General features: G+C 39.4%; 1 protein-coding gene across 1 annotated transcript; it reads right to left on the bottom strand.

The window, feature by feature from the left end:
• Positions 1–1,140: 1,140 nt before the first annotated feature.
• Positions 1,141–21,310, bottom strand: LOC128114185 (claudin-34-like). The gene is made up of 2 exons (XM_052744022.1): positions 21,258–21,310; positions 1,141–1,795 (listed from the first exon to the last, which is right to left on the bottom strand). Exons 1-2 carry the CDS (start codon positions 21,308–21,310, stop codon positions 1,141–1,143), a joined length of 708 nt encoding a protein of 235 aa, XP_052599982.1.
• Positions 21,311–27,689: the final 6,379 nt, after the last annotated feature.

Here is a 27,689-nt window from a genome sequence, read left to right as displayed (position 1 = left end):
TCATAGAGTGTCCCAGTGGAGTCAACATACATCACCATGGAAACTCCCCCTTGTGGATTTTAGACTCATTAATAAAATAAATGGATAGACTCAAATTCAAACTCAAAGACAAATAACTATAGTTCAGAACATTATACAGGTGTAGGCAAGGTATAAATCTGGGAACTGTCCAGAGGAGGAGAGTGAAGAAGAGAAGGGAACAAAATAAAATATGCAGTTTGAGGTGAGACTAGCACAGTCAAAGGGCAGCAGGCAGGGACAGTGAAGAGGGGAACTTCAGAGAGTCAGGAAGTCCACAGTACGAGGGGGTGAAAGCATACGTAGGCTGGGGTCAGCATCCCAAAGAAAGTGCCAGAAGAGAAGGACAAAGAATTGTTCCACCCGTCTGAACCACTACTCAAGAAGACACTTGCTCAAACAAGTTCATTGTTGCTCTATTCATATCCATTAATTGGAAATAATCTAGATGTCTGTCAATGGGTGAGTGGAAAAAGAAAATGTGGGAACCTTACACAATGGGATATTACTCAGCTGTTAAAAAATGAAATGATTAAATTTTCAGGTAAATGGATGGAACTAGAAAATAATCAATGTAAGGTGACCCAGACACAGAAAGACTAACATTTTATGAATGAGTGTATTTGCTTATGTAGATATTAGCTGTTAATTCTTCATTAAGAAGACTATAATTCAGAGGTTAGCTACAGAGTATTGGACCAGGGAGGAGAGATAAATTTCCCTAGGAAAGGGACATAGAGTAGATTAATAGAGATGGATAAGAGGGAAGGGGGAAACAGTCCAGGTTCTGTTTTGAGCCTTGGATTCAAGAGCAATGTGAGAGATTAATGTACTCTGACACTCACTTCAATATGGATTAAGTTTATTATTTACTTTTGTTGACAGTAAATAAAACACAGATTTTTATATGACAATTCAAATGAGATTGTATTTAATGAAAGCCCATAATCCAAATAATGAATTAAGGAAACAAAAAAAAAGATAAGAGAAGGTCAACTTGACCATTTTCCCCCCCACAGGCCACATTTGGCATCATTTTGAGTTCTTTGAAAACTTATGTAAACACATGATGAATGTTATCTTTGCTGGAGTTTCAAGGTGGTATAAGATAGCAATTTACTTTTAAATTTTGGAATGGGGTGTCTTGCCTACGGCTAAATTTGAAGAAAGGAAAATTGTGCCACTGAATAGAAAGAAAACAGCAGCTATAATTGCCAGAGCCATGGCACTGCCAATCTTCTGAGTGTCAGGGTGGGAAGGCATATTGAAAGATGGTGGAAAGGCAACCCCCCACTTGCGAATGGTGGATGCGTAATTTAATAAAATAGTAAGGTAAAGAAAGCTGCTAGCAATGATGTTCAGAATCCCTGAAAGGCTGAATGGATTGCAGATGGCATTCCACCGTACTCTTCCCATACACATGGTCCAAAGAGCAATAATGGTGGTGATTTTCCCAAAGAGCCCAAGCAAGCTAGACACCAGCAACAGGTGCTGGTTTATTCGAATATACAGTGGAACAAAGGAGTCACGGTAGTTGTATTGATGACATATTCTGATGTTGCTGGAGTTGCTGCCATTGTGGAAAACACAGGCTTTCCATATGCCCACAAAAGCTACTGTAGGCTTGAAAGTCATAGGATCTTCATAGTGCCATACTTGCCACTGAGGGAGCCTCATGGAGATGCAGCAAAGTAGCCAGGCCACCATGGACAAAGCAAAACCTCCCATTTGGTGATTGTAGTTTTTCAACATGATGATGACAGCGAATACTCGAGAACTGCAAAGATATACAGGACAAGATGAAGACAGTTATTCAAGACAAGGACAGTGTACTTGGGTTTACAGTACTTGGAGAAAAGCGTTATGTTTGACAGAGTGGGCCTTGGCCTGAAGATCTGCTGACTTGGTATGAGAAAAGTCTGACAAGGCCCCTGTTTCAATATGTCCAGGCAGGTAGATAATCCACACAAGCTCTGTACTGTGTAATTCTACATTTGCCATGAACTACCAGAAATCCTGCTGCCTCTCCTTCCCAAGGGCTAGTATGAGAGGCATGAGACCCAACATCTAATCAGTAGCATGCTATTTTCAAGGGAACACAGGGTTAGCAAGTATGAGAAGTTTGTCCTAGTGATGTGACAAACATTGCCTGATCATTCATTGTTCATGGACATTTGGATTAGCTCAAAGCTTCACCTGTTAAGGACACTACCATATAAACGAGAATGCATACATGAAACATGCATTGTGTAGTCATTTCTCTTGAGTAGATACTAAGGCATTCAACTTGAGGGAGACACAGTGTCAAGTTCATACATTGTGGAATTTATAGAACTCTTTCACACCAGTTGCATGAGTTTTCCATACCCAGTAGCAAATCTGGAAATTTTCAACTTCTTTTTAACTTCTTTGTCATGGGCCGAGTCCCATACACCAACACATCAATACTGAAAGATAGTAAATAAATAGAAACTCATAAAGTAGTAGAAAATTAACTTATTCTGATATGTGTAATATGAAACATATTATACATTATCTTTAAGCAACTCATTTCACTGTAATACTTAAAATGTGTTGTATCCTAGAAAATTTGTGAACATGGGTAATGCTCACACTTAGGCAATTGTAAAATACAAAGAAACTATACGTATATCCATAGTTTTATGGTTGGTTTTGATAGTCTACTTGAAACAATATAAGAATGATCAGAGAAGGGAGTCTCAATGAGGAATTGTGTGGGAGCCCGTTCTCAGGTTCCTCGTGGCTTTACCCAGCATGTCCGAATAGAGGATGATTAGGACCACGGGCCTGAGTGCAGATGGTCTGCACTTGGCTGTGCTGGGGGAGGAGATCTTTTGCTCCACCCCTTGGCGTCTCTATAAAAACCCTGGGGCAGAGACAGTCAGGGCCCGTTGGAATAGGTTCCAGGCCCTCTCGAGGCTATCCTTTATTTTCTATCTGTTTATCTCCGCGATATTCTCCGCAATAAATCCTTCTAATATTTCCTGCTGCTCGCACTCAAGAAAACTCTGGGGAACTGTGGGGGTGGTGGGTAAACGCCCCACAGAATGGCGCCATGAACAGGGACTAAAGAAAAAAGAAAAAAAGGGACTAAAGAAAAAAAGGGGGACTAAAAAAAAAGGGGGACTAAAGACAAATGAACTGGGACTAAAGACAAATAGGGACTAAAGATAAAGGAAAATAATAGTTTTATTACAGAGTTTTTGGCGAAAGTGCTGAGTTCAGCCCTGCCAGTGGATAAGGCATGCCGCGGTGTTATGGAAAAAATATATTTTTTATATATATTATTGAGAGGCAGGGGTTTTATCCTCGAGAGAAAAGGAAAGCGGACTGGAAGGATGTCCGATGCTGCAGCGAAATTCTCTTCTGTCAAAATTTTCTATCTTGTATCCCTTTCTCAATTTCTATCTGTGAAAAATAAGTATAAGGTATAGCGTAGTAATATAGTGTAGGAAAAACTTAGAAGTGTAAGATTGTGTAGGAAAAAATAAGGCAACTAGACAGAAAAACTCTACAATTTTCTAACTCTGGGGGCTATAAACGCAAACTGGGAAAAATCTTTCTTTGGGCTTTACGGGTATTAAAAAAGCTCTTCTCTGAGCTTATGGGGAAGAAAAAGTTTCCTATGGAAGCTTTTGACCTGGGGACAGCTGAAATGCTAAGTCCAAGCAGCAGGAGAAAGTGATTTCTCCCTGAGGCAAAAATGGGGGTGTAAAAAGCCAAAAAGTTTAAAGTTGGGAAGTTTAGGGAAAAGTTGGTCTTTCTCTCTTGGGGAAAAAAAATCTTTCTCTTAAACTATAAAGCTTTTCTTGGAAACTTTGGGGAGAAATATCTCTCTAAAAAGCCTTCATCTTTCTCAAAAGCTCTTAAACTTGAAAACTAAAGCCTTTAACTTTCTCAGGAGGACAAAAATTAGAATCACCTGAAGATATTAGTATGGGGACCACCTGTGATTAGCTCAAAGGGAAAACAACAAACCTCTTAAAACAGCAAAACCTAAGTTCTTTCAAGCTTTAAAAATCCTCCCTGCAATGCAGGAGGCAGGGACAAGTTCCTAAAAACCTCTTCTAAGCTCTGTCTCTTCAAACTAGTAAAAGACAGTGGGTCAGAGCACCCTGAGGGAAATGCTTGGGAGAGTGTGGGTAAAAAGCTACAGAGAGCCCAAAAGGACGGGAAACTTTACCTGAGAAAAGCAAAAAAGCCAAGCTTTTCAGTTACAGCCAAGCTGAGGCATTAATGGTTTTGTTTGAGTGAGCATTTCAGAATAAAAAGGTGCTCCTAATCGTCCTAATGCAAAGATCCCCTGAAGCAATGCAAACTGTTAGCCTTGTATCCTCGCTTCTAACCAAAAACCCAGAGGCGACTGGCCAGCGTCTCTGAGTTGGGGTGCATTTCGGGGATACTAGGGTTCCTGCAGTTGCAAACTTCCAGGAGCACAGAGCTGAGGCAGGAAGGTGCAGGACCCAGGGGAAGATTGCTAATGAACAACCAAAACTAAAGCCAGTAGGAACGGCATAGTTGTCCACTTTCCTACAAGTCCAGGGTTGATAGGTCCACAGCTGCAAAAAGAAATCTGAGAAAAAGCTTTCCTATTAAAGGACCTTTCTGGGAAAACAGTAAAGCTGAACTGTGTCTGAAGCAGTTGTGCTGTTGAGTCAGAACACTGTCTGGGGAAAAAGCCCAGCCAGGGCAGAACAGAACTATCCAGGAGTAAAGCTTTCTTTTCTGTCAGAGAAAGCACCTCTTTGAGAAAAAGCTTTGTTTCAACTGACTACCTGAGATGAGGGAGTGTAGCCCTGAGGGGTGATTGCCTCTGGCATAAGCTCTGTCCTTGAGCACCCAGACAAGCAAATGCAACCCACTGGGGGGACTGGGTCAGGTGAAGGCCTGATGAGGCAAAACACCTGTCCTAATGGGAGTTTAGAGATGGCAAAAACCTCCCTTGTTAGATTTTCAGTCTGTATGCAAACCACACAGACCCAAAAACAAACGGACAAAAAGCCCCTACCTTCAGAAGCAGGGAAAGCCGCCACTGTAGTGTCGGAAACTGTTTCTGGGGTAGAGGGGATAAACTGAGACCAAACTGGGAACTGTCTGGGAGAAAGACTCTGAAGAAACAGAAGGGACATAATCCTCCCCAGAAATATATGACCTGAAAAAGCTGCTAGAATTTAAGGCAGATTTGGGGAGAGAAAAAAGCCCCTACCTCCAAAAGCAGCTAGCAGAGGAACAGAGCCGCAGACAGATACCTGAAGCTCTGCATCTGGGGAAGGAAGGAACAAGCAAAATGAGAATAAAATCAGTGGGAGAAAATCTCTCTGAAAGAGCTATGGAAAAGCTGTTGTAAATGTTTTTCACTGACTGGCTAAGACAAACACAAGCCCCTAGGAAAGTTGCTATCAGAAATGCCAGCCTCAATGCCGGCTAACGAGGCAGGTGCAGTTCTGATTTGGGGGCCAGTGTCAAATGAAGGAGAGACACCTGTTGAAGCCAGCTGAAGAGAGAATAGAAATCTCCCAGTGTCCCATAATTGAAAATGTAAAATGCTTGTTCAAATCTCCTGTTGCAAAAGCAAAAAACTTTGTTCAAACCTCCCGGGCAAGAATTTGTAAGCAAGTCTGGTAAAAGAACCAGTTGACTCTCAGACCCGAAAAGAACTATGGGAAATGACTGATAAAAGGGATGTGATATAAGGGACTGATATTATTATGGACTGATATAAGGGAAATGCATTCTGGGAAAGGTAGTTTTTCCGCTAAAGATGGCGACATTGCCCTGAAACACTTTTGTCAGCTCGAAAATACGTTCATGGTAAACTTAAAATACAGCTTTTAAAAGAATAAGGAGGAAAATCGTCTAAGAGTTTAAGTGTCAGTTCCAATGAAAAATTGAAAGGATACAGAACTAGATGCTTCGCGGTTTGGGGCTCCGTTGGTAAAATGCCTTATTTACCCTAATAGCTGTGCAAAATTTTTACGGTAGTTGGATGACAAAAAGCTACCTTTAAGAGCAAACAAGCCACTTTAAAATCCTTAAGAAAGCAAGAAAGCAGTTTATACACTGAACGTTGTCTTAGATATGAAGAAACTTATGTGAAATTAAAAATTATTTACCTCTTGAACAAACAGCCTGCAATGAGTGATTCCTTTGCAAATCTAATTAAGGGGATAAGAAACAGGCATTCAAAATGAAATGACTGCTTTATAGATGGGAAACAAACTTCAGAAAATCTAGCTGTCTTACAAAAGAGTTGCTTCATCTGAAATTCCTTATAAGAAATCAATGCTAAATATTACAGCTGCTAATAACATCAGGAGTTAAAGCTAAAGAGGTGAAAATACTAAATACAGTTCGGAGCTGTGCCACTTGTGGCTTTACTAGTTCCTTTAGAAAAATACTTTATATCACCTAATAGCTGTGCAGTATTTGGCGAAGAGCTTTACAGCAGCTAAATACGGTAATTTCATGCTCAGCGTGAAGTTTTTCGGTAGAAGGAACCAAAAGTACTGCTGTAATAGAAATGTTTGTCTGAATTGAAGCACTTAGGGGACTATTATGAATTTGGGTGAAGGGACAGCCTCTAGTTAAAAACCGTCTACCGTTGACAGTGCATCTCTGCCGGTCCGGAACGGCTGAGAGAACTGGCAACTTTGGAGTGTGGCATCATCCTGGGAAGGTTATAGTCCCCTAGCAACAACTATCACAATTCTATAACAACAACACTCACTAAATCCCAGTGCTTTATAACAAAGCTGACTATAAACTCTAAACTTTAGAAATGATGTACGTACTTCCTGTCTAGTTAAGAGAATCTAATAGAGATAGTGATAATAATTAAGAGTAAGAAATAACAAAAGATGAAAATAAGATATGTGAGTTTGTAAAAATTCTCTTGTTAGATCTCTGTTAAGAAATCTTTAGGTGTTTGCTAAGTTAAATATATGCTAATGGTAGCCCTATATAAGTTTGTAAAATAGATCTATAGAGTTCCTTTAAGAATATAAGCTTGCAAAAAGTATCTAATGTAGTCTTAAGACATGTAGTAATAAGCTTGTAAGAAGTAAAGATGCTAGTTGTAAATGTAAGTTTAAATAAGAATAAGATGGAATGAATATAAGAAATATATAAGAAGTAATAAGAAATATATTTGCTAAAGTAGTTCTATAGTTTCCTTAAGGAGTATAAATAAGTAGATGATAATATGTTATATGTGAGTTTGTAAAAACATGTAAATGTTGAATGTGAGTCTAAATGCTTTCCAAAAAATGTTATGTGTGAGTCTGTAAAAAAGTGTAAATGTTAAGTGTGAGTCTATTCCTAATATATATGGTGAAAGAACCCGAGACACAGAAGGTTAGTGTCCCAGTAGACTGCAAAGTAGGCAGTCCAAATGGTTTCAAAAGCTCCAGAAGCCGCTAAGAAGCTAAGAATGGCGGACGCCAGAACCAGCACAAGGCATCCGCAGCTGAGATCCGTGGAAAATCGACGCAACACAGAAAAACCTGAGCTAACATCAAAAACGGTGCGGTTTAGAATACTACTGTACCTAAAAAGGTCTCTGGCTTGAGAATAAGTTCAGAGACGCTTGTTTGAGCAAAAATTGTTAACTGCAAAAAGTTTTGGTTGAAAAACGTCTCTTCACATTTTGAAGTGAAAGCCTGATACCAGAATTTATTTCTTGTTTGAACTTTTTGAACTTAAAATGAGATAAAACTACAGAAAGATTTTGGTTCTGGATTTCTTCATATTTGGAAGGCTAGTACCAGAATTTATCATTTGAATTCTAGGATTTAATGAACTGAACAATAGATTTCATTGCAATGGGACACTTTTGAGTTTACTTACAGTAATGACCCAGAAACTGTTTTCTGGGACTGGTTTTGTGTTACAAATGGAACTGTTTAAATGGAAAAGTTTGGGTCTTCTAACTAGGTTTGAGATTTTGTTGAAAAAAATTATAAAGAAAAAGAGGAGTTATGAGGTTGAATTATGTTTGCAGAAATTATATTTACCCTATTGATATTAATGCACCCTGGTTTTGTGGAGTTAAGAAAATATTTAAGTTTGATGTGAATACATTGAAGTTTTCCTATGTTCTGTTAGCAAGAAAATTCAAATGATTAACAGTTAAAGTTGTAAGACGGAGAAAATTGTTAACTATATATAGCACCATATATGCTAATTCAAATGGTTCTGTTAAGAGTTTGCTTTGAGTTGTAAGATTGAGAGAATTGTGACTATGTATAGCAATATTTATGTTAACCTGTTAATGATAATGATGAAGCTAAGGGATTCTTTAAGTTTGTAGTCACCTAAAGAGTTTTTGGTTTAGAAAGGGCTTGAGGCAGCTAAGACTGCTGTAGTCACCTTGGACCTAATTCAAAAGAGAAATGCCATCTTTATCATCCTCTACTCCCATATTGGGAGGTGTAACAGCTATGGAAATTGCTGTAAGCCACTAATAGTTATTTTTTTATATATTAAGAAAGGGGGACCTGTGGGAGCCCGTTCTCGGGTTCCTGGTGGCTTTACCCAGCAGGTCCACATAGAGGATGATTAGGACCACGGGCCTGAGTGCAGGTGTCTGAGATGGTCTGCACTTGGCTGTGCTGGGGGAGGAGGTCTTTTGCTCCACCCCCTGGCGTCTCTATAAAAACCCTGGGGCAGAGACAGTCGGGGCCTGTTGGAATAGGTTCCAGGCCCTCTCGAGGCTATCCTTTATTTTCTATCTGTTTATCTCCGCGATATTCTCCGCAATAAATCCTTCTATCTAATATTTCCTGCTGCTCGCACTCAAGAAAACTCTGGGGAACTGTGGGGGTGGTGGGTAAACGCCCCACAGAATTGTCTGGATTTGGTTGGTCTGTAGGCCTGCATGTGAAGAATTATCTTGATAATGCTAATTGAAGTAGGAAAACCTACCTAGTGTGGGTAGCACCATTCCCCAAGAAGGGGATTATGAGCTGTATGTGAGTGTAGAACTGCATCTGAGTGCTAAAAGGAACACATTAATTCATTGTTCCTTCTTCTGGACTGTAGATGTGATGTGCCTAGCTGCTTCAGGTTCTTGCCATCTTGACTTGATGGGTCTTGACCTGGAAATGTGAGCCAAACAAACCCCTTCTCCAGTAAGTTGCTCTTTTTTTTACAGTATTTTATGCCAGAAACAGAAAGAAAAACTAAGACACACAGCATAAATTGTATCTATTCGTTCATGTTTGTATTTACTTTGTCTATCTTAAAATATGTTGGGTAGATTTTAATATGATAAATTTGAGCCCTTGGAATCAGGTTGGTCTACCTTTGTTTTAAGCTAAATGTCTGTCACATTGCTTCTCTCATTGAACTTTTTCGTGGGTTTTTCATTGTTGTTGTTGTTTTTGTTTATATTGGACAGGATCTTACAATGTTAGCTCAACTATTCTCCAAATTCATATGTAGTCCACGTTGGTCTCAGATGTGAAACAACCCTTTCTCAGACTCTGAGTGCTGAGATTATATGTGTGCCCACCATACATAACTTGTGTAAGGATTTTTGTTGGGTTTTTTTTATGGTGATGATGCTTGCAGTTTGTGTGTGTGTGTGTGTGTGTGTGTGTGTGTGTGTGTGTGTGTGTGTGTGAAAGATAGGTTCCCAGGACTGTTGAATGTTACTGAAATGTTCTACCATGAATCCATACCCCTACAACTGGGAGAGCTTTTCCACAGGATGTGTTTTTAAGAAGTCTGTACATGGGTGTCCTTCCTTGTGTCCCCAAGAAGAAAATTTAAGGATGTCTTTTGAGGTGGGTCAAAGAGAACTCAGGTCCCTGAAGTCAACACTTTACCAAATCAGGAGAATTTAACAACTAGAAACAAGGATCTAAAGGCATCTCCTCTTTCACTGATCAAGAAGCAGTATTTAGAGGCAACATGGCTTTAGCTTTTAATAATCCTTTGTTAATACCATAGATTGCACTTGTAGCATGATTTCTAGGCAGTGCTTATTAAAAATGGTTATGGTGATATTTTATTTGTACTGAAATGTGATTTTATTTGTATGTTAATAAATAAAGTTGCCTGGGGGTCAGAGCTAATAGCAAGCCATAGCAGAGCTGGGCGTTCATGGCGCACACCTTTAATCCCAGCACTTGGTAGGCAGAGCTAGGTAGATCTCTGTGTGGTCAAGGATACAGCCAGCATTGGAGACACACGCCTTTAATCTCAATACCAACCATAGAAGATCTGGAGGTCTATACAAACAGGCAGTGACGAGGTGGTCATGTGGTTGGGTTTACAACCAATGAGAAGGCAGAACAGAAAGTCTATATAAAGACAAACACTCAGGAAGTAGGTCTCTCTCTTGGCTGAAGAGGATCACTGAAGCAGGAAGGGTAAGGCTCTTAGCTCTGACCTCTTGGGCTTTTATCTTTACATTGGCTCTGTGTTTCTTATTTAATAAGACGTTTGGTTACATCTACAAATGGTCTCTCCAGGAGTCAGTGTGTGTATATATGTAAATATGGGCTCTAACTGAGCAAAAGATGAAGAGTCAGAGCCACATGTGGGCAGAAGTTCTTAAAGGACATTTCCCCGGGGGCTGGAGAGATGGCTCAGAGGTTAAGAGCACCGATTGCTCTTCAAGAGGTCCTGAGTTCAATTCCCAGCACCCACATGGTGGCTTACAACCATCTGTAATGAGATCTGGCAACCTCTTCTGTGTACATAATAAATAAATAAATCTTTAAAAAAAAAGGACATTTCCCCTAAGTCAATCAAATGGAGGACTCAAAGTGGTAGAAATGAGGAGAGTGGATGTCACCTTGTACCTGAGACCTGATCTGAATTGAAGGCTCAGATTATCAGTCTATCCTTGGGTGCAGGTCAATAGCAGGTGTAGTTGAAGGTGAATGAAGAGAGTGAGGCTAGAGAAGTCATCCAAATCAACATTTGGAAAACATTTGGGGGAGTGTCTAAGAGTCTTTCTTGGTAATACTTTGGACATTGGCATAAGGTGAGGAATTGTTGACATTATTGTACCCAGAGCCTCTCTGCAAAGGGCCTCATAAATAACTATCATTCTGTTTGACCTGATAATCCTAAACATATTTTTCTTTGTTGCTGACTATTAAAGGTGGGGGGTCATACATATTAGACAAGCACTCTACTACTGAATTATTATTATTAGACATGATGTTGAAAGGTGAACAAACTTGTCTTGATTCCAAGAGTAGTCCATGTTCACATGGTTTTTTTGCTGAGGTTGGTTTGTCTGATCTGAGAAATGGCCTCACAGAATAGGCCTAAATGCCATTAAGATCATTCTGGAGTCCAGAATACACTTGAAGTTGTGATCTTCTAGCTTCTGCATGCACCTGGATAATAGGATATATTTATAAGAATACGACTTAGAAGAAAATGAATACTAATGTTTAAGTTGGAAGCTCTGCTCCAGCATCAGTCTCCCCCATTCCAAACCCCAACCTCTACTCAAGACCACACTTACAGGGTATTGAAACTGCCTCCTGGAGAATGATCATGTGGGGTTTTTTTTCCAGTCTTCTTTCCTGGTCTCATCTCTAGGGATCAGGAAAATCACCTGGGAACACTTTGCCCAATAAACTAGGTCTTTTATTTTAAATTTGCTTGATTTGGATTACTACATTGGCAGAGACTTCATATTAGGGTACAGAAATATTTCATCTAATTCTTGAATTACTTCATGAGCTGCCTGTGCTTTACAGGGTTTGGTGAGGTAAAGGAGTACAGACATGTTTTCTAGCAAAAAAAGTTCCGGTCAGAAATTCAACTGGAAACGGTTTAAAAAACCTGTTGTATTTCTCTGGGCCAGTCCTTCTGCTTACAATCCTAAATGAGTCACAACCCTCTTGTAGGTGCTGGCATGTTCAGACAATTTGGAATGGAGTTATAGAATTTCCTGAGGTAGAAAATTGGGAATCAATCTACCTCAAGACAGACCCAGTGATACCACTCTTGGCCTTACACCCAAGGGATGCTCAAGCATACCACACGGACACTTGCTCAACTATGTTCATAGCAACATTAGTCATAATGGGCAAAACCTGGGAGCAAGCTAGATGCCCCTCAACTGAAGAATGGATAAAGAAAATGTGATACTTATACACAATAGAGTATTACTCAGCTGTAAAAAAACAATGATATCATGAAATTTGCAGGCAAATGGATGGAACTAGAAAATATCATCCTGAGTGAGGTAACCCAGACTCAGAAAGACAAACATGGTATGTACTCACTCATAAGTAGATATTAGATGTAAATCAAAGAATAATCAGACTACAACCCACAACTCCAGAGAAGCTAAGAGACAAGGAGGACCCTGAGAGGGATGTACAGATCACCTTGGGATAGGGAGGCAGAGAAATATGGAAGACTTCTGGGCCTTGGATGAGAAAAGTGGTTGAATGCATTAAACTGGGCTTAATGAGTCATCCTAGTAGGAGCTTGGAAAATAGTAATGCTGCGAGCATTGTAATGTATGTCAAAAGACTTCAAAAGGGATCAAATAGCAGCCATTGAAATAGATACCCTTCTTGGGAAACATTTGAAAAAAATGTGGCTTCTTTTTGCCCTTCCAAAAATTTGCCAGAGGCTAAACTGAAGACTTTTGGATTAATGTCTTTGACAGAGGAGATTTATGACAGCCTAATATTGACTAAAAAACATGATTACTGGTGATTATTGTTATGCATATATACAATGAAAAAGATAGGGAAAATAGAAATACAGACTGTACAGTGAGATGGGAAAAAAAGAATCAGGAAATACAATGTTGGACCCAAGTCCTGTTCCCAAGCATATGAGAAGTTTAAAGAAAGGGAAAGACTCCATCTAGCTGAGATCCCAATTTTAGAAAGGAATTGAAGGGAAGCTTAACAAGAAAAGAAAGCCATAAGCAATTGAAATCTTATGAAAATGTAATTCAAGGACTGGGCCTAGCTCAACCCCCAACAACCAGCAAAACTTGGAAATACCAGACACATCGTTTTGGATTTAGAGTCAAGAGAGATAAAGGAACGGGGTTGTGGAATCTCCTACGTGGTGAAGAAAAGCCAGCAAGGCATGTTCTGTGGCAGAAGTATCCCTGCATGAAGCTCCAGAGGGGCCACTTTGTGAAGCTGTAAAAATGAAACCTGGCATGCATTGGAGACCCCAACATGTTGGAGATGAAAAGCCATGGGATAACTGCCAAGAACTGCAGACAAGGTAGAAAGCCAGCCCAAGACAGAGACCTGAGTTGCAGACAATAAAGCTGGAAAGGAAGAGTCATCTATATCCTCTGTCATAGTGCATAGAGAGACATGACTTGGAATTATCCTGATGGTTTTTTTTGTCTTGGATTGGTCCAGTATTTCCCCACTGTGCCCTTTTACTTCTAATTTGGAATGGTAATGCATATTCTATGCCACTGTATATTGGAATTATGTGATTTGATTTTTGATTTTTATATGTGGTTTCAGTTAAGAAATTGTCTTGAGTCTCAGGAGAGACTTTGGACTTTGAGACAGTATTGAGCCTGGGGAAGGACTAAGGAACTTTGGAAGCTGAATGGAATGCATTTTGCATTTTGAGAATGCTACAAAGCCTATGGAGGCCAGGGAATTAGTGTAGTGATGTGAAACAGAAGTACCCTCTTAGGTTCATATGTATGAACACTTTGTCACTAGATAGTGGAATTGTTTGAGAAGGATTAGAAGGTGTGACCTTGTTGAAGGCAGTGTGTCACTGTGGTAGACTTTGAGGTTTTAAAAGCCCATATAAGGCCCAGGCTCCCTCTCTCTCCCTTTCCCTCTCTCTTTTTCTCTCTTTTGCTCATTCATTCTCTCTCTCTCTCCCTTTCCCTCTCTCTCTGCCTGCAATTTGTGGATCAGGTGTAAGTTCTCAGCTATGGATTCATTGCTTGCTACCATGATATTACAGACTAACCCTCTAAAACTGTAGGCAAGTCTCCAATTAAATGTTTACATTCATAAGAGTTGCCTTTACCAATATATCTCCACAGTAATAGAACAGTAAATAAGACAGAAGTTATCTCAAATACCATGGGATTCTGCTAAGGAAGTCTAGGGGATTCAATCCCACAGAGTCAAAAAACAAAATGATGGTTGCTAGGGCCCAGAGCATGGAGAAATAAGAGGTGACACTTGATAATTCTAGAATTTAGCTAGAGAAGATAGAAAGTTGTGATGGTTCCCCAACACAGCAGTGTATGATCTTTCTGTTGTGGAACTATATACAGAAAATGGTCAGTGGTGAATTTTGATAGGAATGAAATTTTAACCTCATTATTTAGAGTATACAATAAAGATAGATGGAAGCTCTACTAACCAGAGATGCTGCCGTCAAGTGAACTGATGGTAGGTGATGTAACAGGACAGCCAGCTATATAGACCAGTGGAGCTGGCAAGGAATCTGCTCCTCTCATTTGTCTTTTGAGGCTCCTTGCTGACTTCACAGTGAGCTCTGGGCTCTTGGCCTTTTATTGGCTACTTCTAGTTCTAAGAATTCTATTGTGTCATCAAATTCCAAGCCTCACTTGATCTCACCTACCTGTTTGCTGTCACTAATGTTTGAGTCTTGACACTGTTGGTGGGGTGGGGGGAGACTGTGGCATTGTCTGTGCTCTCTTTTGTGATGTACTTTCTTGTCAACATTTGCAGGATTTGGTGTTTACCAATGGGATTCCCTCTTCGTGGTCTTTATATACCTGACTGATTCAGACCTATCGTCAGTTGCTTTCCCTTTCTCCCTCTTTGAAGAATAGTTTCTATCCCCTGTCATTGGAAGAGGTGATACTTTAGAAAATTCATTGCCACTTAGAGATGCATTTTATGTTGGAAATATGTGATTTGCTTTCTGAATGTACATTGGGTTACAGTTAGGAGATTCCCTTGAAAATCAGGAAAGGCTATGATCTTTGAGACCCTGTTGAGACTCTAAAGGTCTCCAGGGACTTTTGAAGTTGGATGCAATGTATTTTGCCTCATTATATTGTTGCAAAGCTTATGGAGGTCAGGGAGTGGAATGCAGTGGTGTGAATGAGAATGGCCACCATAGGCTAATATGTATTAATGCTTTGTCCCTAGTTATTGGAATAACATACTTGGTATCAACAGTCAAAGAAAAGCACCCAGCTAATACATCAGAGATGTGTAGAAAGGTCCAGGTGAATTCTACAGCCAATGAGATTATAGCTGCAATGAAAGGGAAAAACTCCTCAAACATATTTACAAATTACAATGAATACACAATTACAGTTTGTGGTACAGAGTATTCACTACATAGAAATATACTGGAAGAAAGTTTTTCTTATAGCTTAGTGGAATGTAGATATTCAAAATGTATCTATTTGGGGATGGAGAGATAGCTTAGAGATTAGGAGCATTTGCCTCTCTTCTAGAGGATGCAATTTTAGTTCTAAACACCCAGGTCACATGGCTCACAACTACCTCTAACTCCTACTCTTGGATACCCAACTCTCTCCTCAGGTCTCTAAAGATATATCCACATATATGGCATATACCCACATCAACACACATACATACACATAAGTTTAAATTTTTGGAGTCTAGAGAAATATCTTAGTGATTAATAGCACTTGCTTGTCTTCCTCAGTACCTGGTTTCAACTCACAAGACTCATGTTGTATCTCACAAACATCTGTATCTTCATTTCAAAGGGATCCACTGCCCTTCTCTGGCCCTCAGGTGCATCTGGAGTAAGTGCCACATAGACATATACATATATATATATATACATATATATATATATATGTATATGTATATGTATATATGTGTATATATATGTGTGTATATATATGTATATATATATAGTCAACACATCAATACATAGAAAATATATTTTTTAAAAATTAATTTTTAGCTGGGCGGTGTTTGTGCATGCCTTTAATCCCAGCACTCGGGAGGCAGAGGCAGGTGGATTTCTGTGAGTTCGAGGCCAGCCTGGTCTACAAATCGAGTTCTAGGAAAGGTGCAAAGCTACACAGAGAAACCCTGTCTCGAAAAAAAAATTCATTTTTAAAATATGTCCTTATTCTTCTATGTTTTCTTGTTTATAAGAAAAAGGAGAGATGAAGATGAAGTGGAAAATGATGTGAGTGCTGAAGGAAAATATAGAATAAATACCAATATAATATTTACTTTATCTTTTATGTGATTTTTGAGACAGTCTCATCATATATCTCCTAGTCACCTTAAAACTGTGTTCTGTCATGCTCCACTGCAGAGGGCTCGGATCTTAGGCATGTCCCACCACACCCTTCTTAAACATTTCTACATATTTAACATTTTATTGTGAGATTAATAACCATTATATTCATTCTTAAATATTTTATAATATATCGACCTATATTTTGGTCATGACTATTGGATTCCCATAAAACACATTAATTTCCCCCTACATTTGCAATACTATGTGGGGTTTGCAGTAGTCATTATGTCCTAGACTGCATGCCTGTAAACAAGGGAACAACTGTACCTACAGATTAGACTCACTGTCTTTATCAGGCTGTGGTTCCAAGACATTAGCCCATTCGCTCTTTTAACTACAGTTTATCTCCAGTTACAAAGATGACATAGGCACTCAGAAGTGCAAAGTCATTTGCAAAATGCATGCAGGTAAGAAGTAAAAGAGGTCTTTCATATTTTTTTTCTGGGGTTTTGACTTGTTTTCACTTGGCCAAGTGACATGTTGCGGGCAATTAAAATCCATAAGTGTGACATGACTAAAGTTATAACAAGCCACAATGATTTTATTTACTAATTTACTATGGATTCCATCTACTTAATATTATGTTCACAAGTGTTTGGCCTTCATGTATATATGTGCACCATGTATATAACTTGTGTCTGCTTAGGTCAGAAGAAATCATCAGATCTCCTAAAACTGGAGTTACAGATAGCTGTGAGTCATCATATGGGTACTGCAAAACAAACTCAGGTCTTCTTTGAGAGAAAAGAGCATCTTTAACAGCTCAGCCTTCTTTCCAGCTTTGAGAGCCACAATCTTGGAGCAGTGTTTCTATTTTTACCTTAAAAACATTTTTAAATGTTATACAGACCAGTCTCATCCCCAGCTTTGCAGAAGAACACCTGCTGCAGACCCATCCCCACCACAGTCCATATCTCCTATGGATCCCACAGACCTTCCCCTCATAACCTCCCTCCCCATTCATTGTTTATGCAAGACTCCAACTCTAGCAAACACCCTCAACTAACCCACAGGCCACTCCTACCAAGGAAGCTGTTAAGCTGACTGTACACATTTTCCTCTCCTTCTGTTTCTCCAGATCTAATACTCCACTTTCATCTCCAGTGCTATAAGAGAACTTCTTGAGTGACCTAACCACACTGGCTATCCTTATTCAAAGGACACTAAGTAAGCAGATCCTGGTTGAACACTCTGCTCTTCTCCCTCCTGTGAACCCCTTCAGACACTTAGCTTATCCACATTTCTAAGTGTTTGTTCCCAATATACAGAAACATATTTTACCTGGAACCCCTAGTGGCCACAACTAGCATGTCCATAGAAAATTTCCTATTGGACAGCATTCAGCCACTATACTCTCCAAAAATACACAGAAGAAAAAGAAACCAAGGAGCAAATTGCCTACTCAATAAAAACAAAAATCAGAAATCGCCACCTAGACCTATAATTATCCTAACTCCAGATGCGTAGATGCCAGGGTAAAAACACAATAAATAACAGCTGGTGCAATATGGCTCCACTAGAGTCCATCATTCCTATCACTGCAGGCCCTTAATATTCCAACATAGCTAAAGCAGAGAAAGACCTTAAAGCAGCCTAAATAAAGATAATAGAGGTCCTTAAAGAGGAAATCAATAAATTTCTTAAAGAAATCTAGGAAAATATAAACAAACAATTGGAAGAAATGAATAAATCCCTTAAAGAAATCCATTAAAAACAAACAGTTGAAAGAAAAGAAATCCTTTAAAAAAACAAGCAGTTGAAAAGAATGAATTAAACTGTTTAAGATATGAAAAGGGAAATAAAATCAATAAAGAAAGCCCAAACTTTCTTTATTTCTGGATTTCTGGAATAATAAAGAGGATTTTCTGGAAATGAAATATTTGGAAATTGAACAAGAACTACAGAGGCAAGCTTCACTGACAGAATACCAGATATGGAAGAAAAATCTTAGGCATTGAAAATATGATAGAAGAAATAGATACATTGATCAAAGAAAATATTAAACCTAAAAAACTCCTGACACAAAACATCCAGGAAATCTTGGGTATTATGAAAAAACCAAATCTAAGAATTATGGGAATAGATGAAAGAGAAGAAACACAAGTCAAAATCCCAGAAAATATTTCAAAAAATCATAGAAGAAAAATTTTCTAACTTAAAGAAGGAGATGCTTATAAAGGTACAGAACACCAAATAGACTGGACCAGAAAAGAACTTGCCCTCAACACATAATGATCAAAACCTTAAACATACAGAATAAAAAAGAATACTAAAAGCTGAAAGAGAAAAGACCAAGTAACATATAAAGCAGCAGTTCTCAACCTGTGAGTTGTGACTCCTTTGGGGTTCAAATAATCCTTTAACAGATGTTGCCTAAGACCACTGGAAAACAGATATTTACATTACAATTCATAACACTAGCAAAACTACAGTTGTAAAGTAACAACAAAAATAATTTTATGATCGAGGGTCACCACAATATAAGGAACTGTATTAAAGGGTCATGGCATTAGGAAGGTGGAGAACTACTGATGTAAAAGCAACCTATTAAAATTATACCTGACTTCTCAATGGAGACTCTAAAATCCAGAATGGTACTGACAGATGTGTTGTAGTCTCTAAAAGACCACAGATGCCAGTGTAGATACTATACCCAGTAAAACTTTCAATCACAATACATGAAGAAAATAAGATATTCCATGATAAAGCAAAATTTAAACAATATCTACATACAAATCCAACCCTAGAGAAGATGCTAAAAAGAAAATCTAATCTAAGGAGGTTAACTGATGCATGAAAACATAGGGAATAAATAATCTCACACCAGAAAAATCAAATGAAAAGAAATGCTAGAACACTCTCTCTCTCTCTCTCTCTCTCTCTCTCTCTCTCTCTCTCTCTCTCTCTCTCTCTCTCACACACACACACACACACACACACACACACACACAATCACCACCACCATCACCACCAACAACAAAAACTACAAAATAACTGGAATCAACAATCATTGGTCATTGATATCTCTCAACATCAATGGCCTCAATTCCTCAATAAAAAGACACAGATGAACAGAATTGAAGCAAAAACAGAATCCATCCTTCCTGCTGCATCCAAGAAATACACCTCAACATCAGTGATAGACATTACCTCAGGTTAAAGGTTGGAAAAAAGATATTTCAAGCAAATGGACCTAAGAAGCAAGCAGGGGCAGCCATTTTAATATCTAACAAAATAGACTTCAAACCAAAATTAATTAGGAAACATAGGGAAGGACATTTCACACTAAGCAAGGGAAAAATCAACCAAGATGACATTTTCTCCAAACACAAGGGCAGCCAAGTTTGTAAAAGAAATACAATTATAGCTTAAATCACATATCAACTCTTACACACTGACTTCAATACCCCAGTGGTCCAGACAAAAACTAAACAGAAAGGTGCTGGAGCTAACAGACATTAACCAAATGGACCTAACAGGTATTTACAAGAACATTTCACCCAAATACAAAGGAATCTGCCTTCTTGTTGGCACCTCATAAAACTTTCTCCAAAATTGACCACACTCAGGCTTAACAGATACAAGAAAATTGAAATATCACCCTACATCCTATCTAACCACCACAGATTAAAACTGGATGTGAACAAGATGAGTGACTCATTGCAATTTGCTAGTAGAGCTGATTGGACAAAAGTGTATATTATGTGACACACTGCTCCCAATGCCACCAGGATGAATGAAGAGATGTTGGAGAGGCAGGGAAGAAGGAGAAGCAAAGAGGTTTTCTTGATTTTTGTTCTTGTTTTTGTTTGTTTGCTTGCTTTATTTTGATTTTTTAAATAATTCTTTATTGATTCTTTGAAAATTTCATGTCATGCACCCCAATGCCACTCACCTCCCAGTCCCTCCATATCCTCCCCTAACCCCTGTAGTATGCCCCGAAATTAATTAAAAATAAAACAACCAAAAAAACCCACCTCACTCCTCTAGAGGTGGACTTTTTCTGTCCTGCCTGCCAGCTCCAAATAACCACACAGAGACTTAATATTAATTATAAATGCTGGACTGATAGCATAGTCTTGTTACTAACTAGCTCTTACAACTTAAACTAACCAATATTTTTATCTGTGTTCTACCACATGGCTCAGTACCTTATCTCAGTATGACATGTTTATCTTCTGCTTCCTCTATGTCTCCCTCATGACACTGAGACTCCACCCTTCTTCTTCCCAGCATCCTCCTTGTCTGGCTCTCCCTCCCAATCTCTTCTTGCCCAGCTATAGGCCAGTCAGCTCTTTTGTTTGTTTGTTTGTTTGTTTTTCAAGACAGGATTTCTCTCTGTAGCTTTGCGCCTTTCCTGGATCTCGCTCTGTAGACCAGGCTGGCCTCGAACTCACAAAGATCCACCTGCCTCTGCCTCCCGAGTGCTGGGATTAAAGGTGTTCGCCACCACCACCCGGCGTTTCTTTTTTTCTTTTTTTTGTTTTTTTTTGTTCCAGTCAGCTCTTTATTAACCAGTGAGAGTAATACATATTTACAGCATACAAAGATTGTTCCACAGCACTCCTCCATCTTTCCAACATGTCTTCATTCATCCTAGTGGCATCAGGAACTATAGTGTGTCATGCAGTATACCCCTTTTGTCCAATCAGCCCCACCTCAAAATGTTCATTTCAATGAGTCATTGGTCTGGTTCAAGGCCTCTGGTTTCTGGTAAACCATGATTGCTGGGCTGGGCCCTCATTGAAACTCCTCTCAGATATCCTATTGTTGTCCCAAGTCATGGAGTTTCTTCGGTTATCATTCTGTAAGACCAGTTTAATTGAGAACTCCGGGAGGTCAAAGATGAGGCAGCTGTTAGGGTGGGCCAACACAAGACTCAGGATATGGGTTTGGGTGGTAGTCAAGCTGGTTGGTCTGGGTCATTGGACCATACCCTCAGATGAGAGGCAGAGCCAGCTCTCCCATACCCATGGTGTGGTGTGGGACCATCTCTCTTGAATGCTGTGGTCAGCTCTCCCATGGTCAACTCTCTTGTTATAGTGTCCACCAAGGGGCAGGACCAGCTATCCCAGGGCCATTGGAGGGTGGGGCTGGCTCTGCACAGCCCTTGGATTTCAACACTCTTGGTTCCTATGACCCCCTGTGGCAACATAAGTCATAGATATTAGCCCAGACCATAGCTGCTCTTGGACCACAGACTCAGTTATGGTCCATGGCAGCAGCCTGGGCCTGGGCACATGTGGTTGTGTAGGCCCCTTGGATTGGCCTGATCCTCATGGTAGTAAAGCCCTTGGATTCTAACATGGCCACAGGTTAGGCCCAGACCCCTAGCATTGGCATTGCCTTTGATGATATCAGGAACCCTGGACATCAACAAAGACCTTGGCTGCTTTAGGGACACAGACTCAGACATGGCTCTCAGCAGCTGCCCTGGCTCAGATAATACCATGACCCCAATGGTAGCACAGCCCTCAGACACCAACATGGCCACAGGATGCAGTCTTGACCCTAGGTATCCATGAGGCCTTTGGTGGCACCACTGGTCACAGATTTCACAGACTCTGATTGTGATAGGAACACAGACCTAGACATTGTCCCAGGCAGCAGCCTAGGCTTGGATGCCACCATGGCCCTGGTGACAGCACAGGCCATTCAGATTGGCATGACCCTGACAGCAGTGTGGTCTTCAGACATGAACATGATCCCAAGGGGCAGCCCAGACCCTGGCATTGGCCAGCATTGCCTCTGATGCTATCAGAAGCCACTGGTATCAACATAGACTCTGGCTGCAGTAGGGCCACGAACCCAGACATGGCTCTCGGCAGCAACCCTGGCCCCAAAGACACAATGACTCCTGTGGCAGTATAGTGCCCAGATAACAACATGGTCACAAGAGGCAGCCTAGACCCCAGGCATCTGTGTGGTCTTTTGTGGCACCTCAGGCTGCAGACATCACAGACCCTGACTGTGTTAGGACCACAGACCCAGACATAGTCCCATGCACAGGCCATCCAGATTAGCATGGCCCCAAAAGAAGTATGGCCCTCAGAGACCAACATACACTCAAGTGTTTGACCATAGCCCAGTTACCCTCACAGCCTTCAGTGGTCACTGAAGCCCTAGACATCAACACAGAACCTGGCTTACCCAGGGGAATGAACCCAGACATGGCCCCTGGCAGCAACCCAGGCCCGATGTCATCATGTTCCCTGGGTGGCAGCACAATCCACCCAGACTAACATGGCCCCAGTGATGGCACAGTCCATGGACACCACAATGGCCACAGGTGGCAGCCCACACCCTGGGCATCCCCATGGCCCTGGCGGCAACATGGGTCATGGTTGTCAACATAACCTGGCTGTTGAAGATAAAGATGTGGCCAGCAGCCCAGGCCTAGTCACCCTGATCCCAGTTGACAAGCAAGCCACCAACATTAGCCCATTCCCTTCAACCCTTGCTTCTTCAGAACTGCCTCTTACAGTATCACATGAACCATTCTGCTTCTCTTTCTCTCCAAATTCACCAACATATACTTCCTCATCCTATTGACACCCAACTGAGAGTGCCTGTGGCACTGGGTGAGCCTATGGATGCTGTGAGGACCCAGGTTGTCCCATGAGTATCTTCTAGCTACCTGACACACACAAGGTACTAGGCAGGCCTGTGGATGCTTCAGGAAGCCCATACATAAGGACCCAGGCTGCCCTGTGGGTACCATCTACCCCCAAGAGCCTCATGGCATCAGGACATCTGTGGATCTTGAATTTTTTTAAAAAATTTTCTTTTGGGGGGTGCTGCAGGGGTAAGGGGGGACTGGGAGGTGAGCGGAATTAGGGTACATGATGTGAAATTCCCAAAGAATCAATAATGAAATTAGGTTAAAGAAAAAGAAAAAAAAGAAAGAAAGGTCTGAGGTGATGACAGGGAAAAAAACAGTTAAGAAACACAAGTATAAATAGCCTTGATCTTTATCTTTTCCATAATATTGACTCATTAATATTTCCTTAAAATTAGGTGTTAAGCTGTTTTTTCAAAACCAGTTTTGTGTTCTGTATAGAGTGGGCACAGGAATAATTAACAAGTAAACAATAGATTCATTTCTTTAAAAAAATAAGCAACTGGATATCAACACCAGAAATCTTACAAACTCAGTGAAACCAAAGCACACACTATTGAATGAAAAATGGGTCAAGACAGAAATAAAGAAAAACATTAAAAACTTTGTGGAATTGATTGAAAATGTATATACATCATACCCCATGTGTGCTAGAAGGTAAGTTCATAGCACTACATGTCTACATAAAAAATAAACTGGAGAGATCTCATAGTACCAACTTAACAGAACACCTAAAAGATCAAGAACAAAAAGAAGCAAACACAGTCAAGAGGAGTAGACTACAGGAACTAATCAAACTCAGAGCTGAAATCAATAAAATAGAAACAAAGAGAAGAATCCAAAGAATCAATATTACAGAGTTGGTTCTTTGAGAAAATTAACTGGACAGACAAACCTCCATTCAATAACTAAAAGGTGGAGAAAGAATATCCAAATAAACATAATAAGAAATGAAAGGGGATATATAACAACAGACACTGAGGAGATCTGGAGAATCATTAGGTCATACTTCAAAAACCTGTACTCCACAAATTTGGAAAAATCTAAAAGAAACAGACAGTTTTCTCTATAGTTAACACTGACCAAAATAAATCAAGATCAGATAAGCAATTTAAACAGACATATAAGCCCTAGTGAAATAGAAGCAGTCATTAAAAGCTCCCAACCCCCAAAAAGCCTAGAACCAGATGGTTTTAGCACAGAATCTACCAGGCTTTCAAAGAAGAGCTAAGGCCAATGCTCCTCAAATTGTTCTACAAAATAGAAACAGAAGAAACACTCTCCAATTCATTCTATGAGGTCACAGTTACCCTGATACCTAAACTACAAAAAAAGCAAACAAAGAGAATTACAGACCAATCTCTTTTATGAAAATAAATGCAAAAGTGTGTAATCCACCATATAATAAAACCTAAAGACAAACTGCATAGTCATCTCATTAGATGAAGAAAAGGTCATTGAAAAAAATCAAATGCTCCTTCAGAAGAAAAGTCCTGGAGAGGTTAGAAATACAAAGGATATATATAAACATAATAAAGGCAGTTTACAACATGCCCATATCCAACATCAACTGAAATGAAGAGAAACTCCAAGCAATTCCACTAAGAGCAGGAACAAGACAAGACTATCAACTCTCTCTATATGTCTATTCAATATAGTACTTTAAGTTAGGGCAACAAAACAACTTAAGGAAATTAAGGGATACAAATTGAAAAGGGAGAAGTCAAACTATCTTTACTTGCTGATAATATGATAGCATACATTAGTGACACCAAAAATTCTACCAGGAATTCCTACAGCTGATAAATATCTTTGGTGAAGTGTCTGGATACAAAATTAACTCATAATAATAAGGACCCATCCTACATACAAATGACTGAGAAAGAAATGAGGGAAACAATACTTTTCACAGTAGTCTCAAATAATATAAAATATCATGGAGGTAACTCTAACCAAGCAAATGAAAGACTTGAAGGATAAAATCTTCAAGTAATTGAGAAAAGAAATTAAAGATATCCAAAGATAGAAAGATCTCTCATGCTCATTCATTGGTAAGATTAATATAGTAAAAATGTCCATCTTATCAAAAGAATCTACAAATTCGATAAACTCCTCATCAAAATTCCAACACAATTCTTCATGGATCTTGAAAGGACAATTCTCAGCTTCATATGAAAAAAAAACAAAAAACAAAAAATGATGGTCATGAGATACTTGATTACCTGGTATAAAAATATGTCATTGTGAATGGTTTAAAAAAAGCTAAATGACCAATAGCTATGCAGGGACTTCTGGACAGAGAGAACTTTAGGAAGAAAGGCAGAGTTGCCAGCTGAATGCAGAGTGAGCAAGACATGCAGGGGGAGAGGTAAAAGCCATGAGTCTTGTGGCAGCATGTAGATGAATAGAAGTGGGTTAATTTAAGTTATAAGAGCTAGTTAGAGGCAAGCCTAAACTGTAGGCCAAGCTCATAATCAATAAGTCTCCATGCCATTCTTTGTGAGCTGGGGCCCAAAGAAATATATGTCTAAAATAGTGCCCAATGTGGGGCTCGAATATCCAAACATAGGGCTTGAGAAAGCTAAGAAAAGTTCTGGACATGGAGCCAGATATAGCTTCCTAGTTCTAAAGTCTCTCAGGTGGGCTGGTGTTTGGTGGCATACAGAAGCATGGCTACTACCTGCTGCCTATGGGATGAATCTAGCCATCAGCATCATGTACTAAACTGAGCCATGCTAGCAGCTGACATAGCAGTTTAATATTTGTCTCACACAACCAAAGAACACTGCATGTGCTCAGTAAAGACAGATCCAGATGTATAAAACCTCTAAACAGGTTATAGTATGTAGCTGTAAGTTTTCTCAGGTCCTGCCCAGCCCTTATGGTTTCATGTTCTTCCAGTCCTGCCCAGCCCTGCAGTCCCACAGTTGCTTATAAAATAATCATCCAGAGGCTTAATATTAATTACCAATTGTATGGCCTATGACAGGCTTCTTGCTAGCTAGCTCTTTCATCTTAAATTAAACCATTTCTATTAATCTACATATTGCCACATGGTCATGGCATTACCAGTCTGCTGGCATGGTGCTCCTTGGGTGGTGGGCTGGTGTCTCTCTCACCTCTGCCTTTCTTCTTCCTGTCTCTCTCTTGGATTTCCTGCCTAGCTATAACCTGACTTGCCATAGGCCAGAGCAGCTTTGTATCCAATCATAGCAACACATATCCACAGCATACAGAAAGACCACCCCCACAGCACTTCCCCCTTTCTGGCTAATCAATAAGGAAGGTATTAACTTTAACATAGTAAAATTACATATAGTAGAACAGTTATCAAGCAATAATTAGAGTTATAATATCTAGTCTATTTGTATTTGGCAAAATTAAAGAAAATACTCTATCATCTATCTTATTTCTGTGAGTCTAAATTTTCATATCTAATTTACCTTTAATCATAACCAAGGAAAACTATAATTACAACTATCTAGTCTTTAACTCCATCAAAAACTCTAGAAGGACATAATATTACCTAAGTAAACAGGAAGTACTTTGTAACCAACTTCCAAAATTCTGGAAATAACAGAGAAACTGGCTGCCTGGACAGTCACCCAACGTTCCTCCACAATGTTGGGGCATCCATCTTCAGCCTATAGGCCTAGAGTGTCTTAATTGCTTCCCAATGTGTCCTGCAGAATGTCTGGAATTCTCCTCTATGAAGCAGGAACCTGAAGGACCATCTCACCTTGTTTTTACAAAATTCAGTTGTCATTTTCCTATGTGTTTTATATGTCCACTTTATACAACATATTATCAAGCAGTCCAAGCAAGATCAGTTTCTTGCCCAAATGGCGAACTTTTACTATAAAAAAGTAAACTCCATATGTAGTTTCTTCAATGCTCATCATCTTCTTTGAAGTAATTAGTACTGTCAGGAGCAGATGTGTCTCACTGTCCAGAAAAGTCTAAGTTCTTAAAAACATTTTAAATGCCATATTCTGTAGGTCTTTGAAATGTTTGAAGATTACCTATCTGAAATATATCTCTGCATATCTAGAAAACCTAGTTAACATGACTATAAGTTTGACTATTATAGATGAGTATTAATTTGTATTTTTTAATTATATATTACATTTTTAAATGATCTGCATAAACATAATTCCTTAAACAAGAGTAGAAATATACATACAGTATAGCAAAATTAACTTTAAATTTGTAATATACTAAAATCAATAATAATGTAAAACATTTTAAACAAGTTGTTGTTCTTTAAAAGTAGACTTAATAATCTACCCCTTCATCCTATCATATCTATAATATCTTCTTTTCTTCTTCAGAAAGAGATTATATTTATAATCAAACCCCTTTAAATAAAAATAAACATTTATTAACAATAGTTTGGGAGTTTGGGTGTAGCTTCTAATACTACTTCTCGCTGGTTGGGGGTGCTGGCAATATTATGGGGATCCTGAGAAAATTCGAGATAATGTTCAAGTCCTGGGAAGACCGGCTATAACCTTTGTTGATAGGTACCATCTATTAAAGTTCAGGAGGCCTCACTGGAACAAATCCATGGCCTCTTGCTTCCTTTGGAACCAAAAGCAGAGCCTCATTTCCAAAGCAACATAACCTTAGTTATGCAAGTTTTGAAGTCAAGATACTATATGTGTGTGTATGTGTGTGTGTGTGTTTATGTGTACATGTATTGACTTAACTCAGCAGCCTTTAAAATAAAATGTCTTTCTGCAGTTAAAAATCCCCAAAACAATATAATAATATGTAGTATCCA

The sequence above is a fragment of the Peromyscus californicus genome, unplaced genomic scaffold, assembly GCF_007827085.1.
Source record: "Peromyscus californicus insignis strain IS unplaced genomic scaffold, ASM782708v3 Scaffold_10__1_contigs__length_136768540, whole genome shotgun sequence".
Taxonomy (NCBI): domain Eukaryota; kingdom Metazoa; phylum Chordata; class Mammalia; order Rodentia; family Cricetidae; genus Peromyscus; species Peromyscus californicus.
Note: the sequence above shows the minus strand (reverse complement) of the source record. Positions and strands in the feature narration are given on the sequence as shown.

Excerpts from the sequence above, each read along its gene's own strand:
- LOC128114185 (XM_052744022.1), bottom strand. The coding sequence starts at position 21,310 with ATGGGAGAGCTGACCACAGCATTCAAGAGAGATGGTCCCACACCACAC. Across the intron at positions 1,796-21,257 it reads GGTCCCACACCACACCATGG|TTCTCGAGTATTCGCTGTCA; the intron begins GTATGGGAGAGC and ends ATATCTTTGCAG.